The sequence below is a fragment of the Hylaeus volcanicus genome, unplaced genomic scaffold, assembly GCF_026283585.1.
Source record: "Hylaeus volcanicus isolate JK05 unplaced genomic scaffold, UHH_iyHylVolc1.0_haploid 11799, whole genome shotgun sequence".
Lineage (NCBI taxonomy): Eukaryota > Metazoa > Arthropoda > Insecta > Hymenoptera > Colletidae > Hylaeus > Hylaeus volcanicus.
In genome coordinates, this window is record NW_026532836.1 from 3,635 (window position 1) to 9,459 (window position 5,825).

The 5,825-nt window shown below is 38.7% G+C and overlaps 1 protein-coding gene across 3 annotated transcripts in view; it reads left to right on the forward strand.

Annotated features, from left to right (window-relative positions):
- Positions 1-5,127, forward strand: part of LOC128882444 (cholecystokinin receptor type A-like) — an 8,744-nt gene extending 3,617 nt beyond the window's left edge. For 2 of the 3 annotated variants that reach the window (XM_054134041.1, XM_054134042.1), the window contains 6 exons: positions 244-429; positions 1,822-1,994; positions 2,217-2,444; positions 2,535-2,779; positions 3,084-3,214; positions 3,450-5,127. In XM_054134041.1, the coding sequence (XP_053990016.1) occupies positions 244-429; positions 1,822-1,994; positions 2,217-2,444; positions 2,535-2,779; positions 3,084-3,214; positions 3,450-3,487 (1,001 nt within the window). In that variant the 3' untranslated portion in view covers positions 3,488-5,127. The remainder of the gene's footprint in view (positions 1-243; positions 430-1,821; positions 1,995-2,216; positions 2,445-2,534; positions 2,780-3,083; positions 3,215-3,449) is intronic. The other variant, XR_008458421.1, reaches the window with a different exon arrangement.
- The last annotated feature ends 698 nt before the right edge of the window (positions 5,128-5,825 follow it).

Genomic DNA, 5,825 nt, shown 5'->3' on the forward strand with positions numbered 1-5,825 from the left:
AAATCAAATCAAATCAAATCAAATCAAATCAAATCAAATCAAATCAAATTTTTCCGTTCAATTCTTACGATACACGATGCTCAAACTTTAAATGGATTTTTCTTGAAACGATATTATGTAGGTAAAGGAAATAATCTGTAATCATTGCTTTTAACATTAATTTTCTTTATATTGTACTATAGATATCAAGAGCGTATGCTTATTGCCGATCTTATTGGATTTATTTTGATTTGTTTGTTTCAGGACGGCACAAATGTCGAGAAGGGTGGCCGAGCGTCGGTACCGAAAGAGCTTACAATCTCTTCTTGGACGTAACGTTGCTTCTGGTTCCGCTAATAGTAATGAGCCTGGCTTATTCGCTAATTGCTGCGGAACTTTGGCGTGGATTACGACAGGAAATGCGACAGACATCGAGCTGTCCACGACGTCGTAAGTTTCGAGTGCTTTCTGAATATTTACGATTGCTCTTTGCATTTGTTCCTTTAGACTTTAGAGGAATGAGAGGAACCGTAATAAACGTGGCTAATCGTGTTGATAGCATATCGACTTGTCGTCTACCCGGTAACCTGGTACATAATCCGGTATGTGGCCTTGTTCGAAACGATACTACGATAACAATATTCGGTTTAAATCGAAACTCCGGTAGGTATACTATTTACTTATGTAATCGTGCACCGACGTGCATGGTTACTATAGATATGTAGGTGATAGAGGAATGCAATCCCCCTTTACTTTTACTCCATGAAATTTCGAGGGAAACTCTGGATGCGATAATCGTGCACAGTAATTCTCGCTTGTTTGCTCTTCTTCTAGAACAGAGGGTAAACCACGGAATCATTATTCTCGCCAGTGTTATTGTTTACTTCAACACGAGCCACCCATAGACTCGAATGGCCCCAGCTGAGAGCGATTGTTATTGTGCGCGAGGATCCATTTTCATTCGCTATTGTAAATTACAGTTTTTATACCATACATTATTAGTCGATCGAGTAGTCCCAAACATTTTATTTCTCTACTCGTACATATGTGTATACATTTCGATTATGAGTATCTTTTCATTTCATGTTTTTTTTTTTATTGAAAGACAAATGTAATATTCGCCGGTGAAAATTGTATCCAAGTCTTTTCTCGAGTCTTTCTCTTATGTGTTGTCAAATATTTTCAAATATTTCAGTCGCAATTTAAAGAAAATCCCACTCTCTACGACGATCACAAGTAATTGTGCCGAGATTCGGTTGGCGTTATCTTGACAACGATCCGTTTGTCTCCGCTTAATCACCTCGTGTGACGCTACGCGTAAGCAGTACTTTTCTCGAGTTTATGTAAACAAACGGATCCGTTTCGGTGGCATACCGTATGTACCTATAACGTACATGTGTGCATTGTTTGTACACGCAGACGTAGGTACGCATAGAAGCGAGGATTATCGTATCTACGCACATGTAGTTACGCGCGGACCATTCCAAATGAAATTGAACATTTTATCTGAATGCCAGGGATTTTTACGGTATCGATATATGTTTGTAATCCAGGTGAAATAAGGAAGGTATAAATCACCATTTGGCTCGTGTTGTAATCGTTTCAAAAATACAAACTCTCAAACTTTCTTGTTTGTCATGCTTAAATTATAAACGTTTGCCTTTTCAAATATTTTTAGTCATTTATCAACACAGTGTTCTGCGATTACACGCAAACGCGGTCGATACGATATCCCTACGTTTGTTCCCGTTGAAAATTCAGAGACGAACCCGAAACAAAGATTAGCAGTGAGCCTAGATCTGGACAAATCTGACCGTAACAAGCAACAAATCCGCATTACAGTCGAGAGGACAGAATCCAGTGGAATGGTGCGTAATTTGTCGTACGACAAGAGTGACGGAGGATCAGGTGCAACGGTGGTTCTCAACGCTTGCGATACATCCTCGAGATTAAAACAAGGATTTTCCAGTTCGCGCGGATACTTGCAAGGCGATCCTCGGGAAATAGCATCTACGGTGAGAAAGTGAAATCAACTACCAGCTGAGCGCAAGAGTGCGCGACGCGGATATTCGTTTTCAATCGTTTACGTACTCGATAAACATTTCATATTTACAAATTATTTTCTAACGATAGTCTTTTAGTAATTTCATTAATCGATCAAGTGTTTCCTTTCGATGTCGGCGCGGCGTCGTCTGGTAGGCATATTTTGAAAAACAACATTTGTTTTTCCTGATAAGGTGCGCATCCCGCGAACGAGGTTCTCGAGGGTTCTTAGTGGTAAATTTCAAGCAGCAGACTTTTCGCACGAATCGAGAATACAGATCCGGACAAACGGTAGTAATTGCTCGGCCAGTGATACCAAGGAGACGATCAACGAATCACAGCAGGATTCCGGTTGTCCGTTTAGCAGACAACACGCGATACGTAGCAATTACGTGGGCAAAAGTATCGAAGCTAAAAAGAAGGTCAGTACGACGATATACAATAGTAGGATTTTTGTTTGGTTAAATAGGTCACGGAGAATTGTCGATGATCTCGGTGCATATGGATTTCAGGTGATCAGAATGCTGTTTGTCATTGTGCTAGAGTTTTTCATCTGCTGGGCGCCACTGCATCTGATCAATACGTGGTACCTTTTCGCTCCGGAATGGGTTTATTCCGTGGTCGGGAGTACTGGCATTAGCTTTGTGCATCTACTCGCCTACGTTTCCAGTTGTTGCAATCCCATCACGTATTGTTTCATGAACAGAAAGTTTCGCCAGGCGTTTCTTAACCTATTCGACTGTCATCAGTGTTGGAGGTAACCAACACGCCGATTATTATTATTATTTCTTGCTTCGCTTTCGATCCGTTGGATCCTGTCCAATCCCTTTCAAGCCTTTCGGATCTATCCTGCGATTTATCAACTTATGAATTTATGAATTTACCAGCCATATCGAATCGAAAGCCGTACTAGCCGATTTCATTTAAAAAATATCAATCAGTCACATACGATACCAAACTTATTAAATCTATGCGTCTACCTAATAGAGAACATTTTTGAGATTGATCGTGAAAATTAGTGATTGGCTTTTTTCATATGAATCAGTGTATTTAAATTTCAGAGTAGGATTTAGGAACAGCGATATCGCTATGACATCTGCAAGGAATGCGATACAAGTTGGAAACAATAGCGAACTGAGCGGAAACGAGTCGACGATCGATCTTGGAAAAGCTTCGCTCGTCGCCAGATCCGGTATTACAATTCATTACAACTATACAAGGAAATCATTTGTATCATTTTGAATTGAAAGAAATTTCTTTCTGTTTTGTTGCACTTTTGCTGCTTCATGGAACCATTTGCTCCAGTCGTTCGTTGGACAAAAGCGAAATTCATTATAAACTTGGAAATTTCATTGAAACATAACGAAAGCTTAGCCACGCGAGATTGTAAAATAGTTGGAAACATTCTAGGAATCTGTTATTTTCAGAGGTAGTGAGACTCCTGGAGGAGGAGGATCGCGTCTAGTATCATATAAGCAGAACACGTGCTGCAGCGAGAATCAAAGATGAAACGTAATGTTGCTGCAAACTGGTAACAAACAAAATCACTTTGTTTTAAAGATACCTTGGCGTTTGTCCATTTTGGCTACAAACGAGAAACGTCAATGATGCACAGTCTTGCTCATCGAGATCATCCCGCACGGACAATCTCACTTTCCTTTACGACTGATTACGGAAGAATACGAGTATATGTATATCGTTCTTTGTTCGATGGAGAACGCCTAGATACATACATACATAATTTAACGAACAATGTGAAAATACATCCATTCAGACGCGTTGCGTCTTAACAATTTCCGTAGTCGGAGATTTTAGTTAAAGGCTTGGAATTCGTACGGCTAAGGAATAGAAACAAAAGATTTTTTTAAACGAAAGCTTCGTGATTTTTCCGTTTCAAAGTTTCTGGTATTTAGTTCTACCGAAATATTATCGTTTTATTAATGTTAAATGAGAATTTTGCATAAATTGTCCACTTAGTTGTGAGAAATCCACGAAAGATTCAATTGTCAAGCAGTAGTGAGAAGCTATTAAAAATGTAAAGAGAGTATTTGTTATCGTATAAATCTACAGAGAACAATAAATGTAGAAAAAGAGATAAGCGATTAGGATTTCATTCTACACGGTCCCATCTACCTACAATACAATATCGTACGTATTCTTTACTTAAAACATTTCATTAGCTATATACTGATGATTTAAGTAAAAATGGTAAGAGACGAAAGTTTGTTAGACAGAGGGAATAATTGGTGGCCAACCAAGTGTAAAGGTCGTCAACTATTGCATGTGTTGTTCGTTTTGAACCGAACCTCGGAACGAAATGATCGATAACGGAGGTATGCTTACAAGTCGTAAGTAGTACCACTATTACTCAAAGCGACTTACTTCTCTCAACTATTATTTAGCAGAACCGATCACGGTAGCTGGTTTTGCATGTTTTGCAGGTTTTGCTGGTTCTAAACTCATAAAGACTATATATAAATGCGGGCTAAGCAAGCATCATCTTTCGATACTCGTCTTATTTAAGATACTTTGATACTCTCTTTTTATTGTTGTTTAGCAAACTTTCAAGGTGCAGCGTCAAGAAATATAAACGTCTAGTATGTAAGGTCTCTGGCCGGTATATCTTCGAAGGTATACCAGCAGTTAACAAGATTTCATTTCTAGTCTACTCAAGGCTTGTGTATCTATGTATGCGTGTACAAGAACGTTACTCGTAATTACGTAACTTTTCGATTCTGACACAGCACGTAGTCTACAAATTCCATTTAATGTGTAAAACTTTCGACTTGCGCAAAACTTTGTAATTAGCTATTTGTAAAATACGAGACTCGTATAGATGAGCCAGTAAAATTCAACTTCTTTCGTAGTGATATTTACAATTTGTCGATTTTTTAAAAGAATCCCATTAAACGGTAACTACACCTATGAACTATTATAACATGTAGTTTCAACGTGTAATTAATCGTCCGTTGATTAGAGTACTTGGCATGGCAGTGAATGCCTTTACTTAATTCGTTACCTTTATCCCTGCTGAAAAGAACAGACGTGCCAGAGTTGACGAATACAATTAATTAAATTTTTTACCAGAGAAATTCCGAGTTCGGAGATCTTTTGTTTCCGTTAAAACGTTTCTCATGCAAAGCAGTCATTTTAATCCCAGGACACCGGAACGAACAAAGTTTATCGCTTTAGTCGGCAACACGAAACTCGAGTAAGATGGAATAAAGTGTCGACGTATCTACAGGAATACTAAATACATCGCAATTATTATGCGGAGACAAGAATCTCGAAAAATTCGAAATAAAGCAACTCAAATTATTTATCGTTTCGATTGGTACGAATGATGTTACGGTTTCCTCGATATTGTCACGATAAACCAAGTACAAGTTATAATAAATAGCAATTTTCTTAGCTCTTTTGGACGATCCAGAGTAAAAATGTCGTTCCTTTAGGAACAGTATAGGTAACGCGTGCAACTTTAGTGGCCGATGCTGCTCAATGCCGACGCCTATAAACGCCTACTACGAAATCTCTCTTTGTCAAGTTTTCACTGGTAATAATGTTTTTATTGCGTGTACTGGGACAGAAAACAGAGAGCGTGGCCGGTGCCTGTAGCCTGTAGGTCATCACAATGTGAGCATTCAAGCAAACAACGAGCACAATCGGTTTTACTCTGATTGTCGGATATGAATATCGAAATCAGCCGTGGCACGTGATAGTCGACGTAAATTACAGTAGAAAAGGACGGTATTTCGTAAGGTTGTGGAACGAAATGGTACCTATGTAATTCAATAAATGTATAT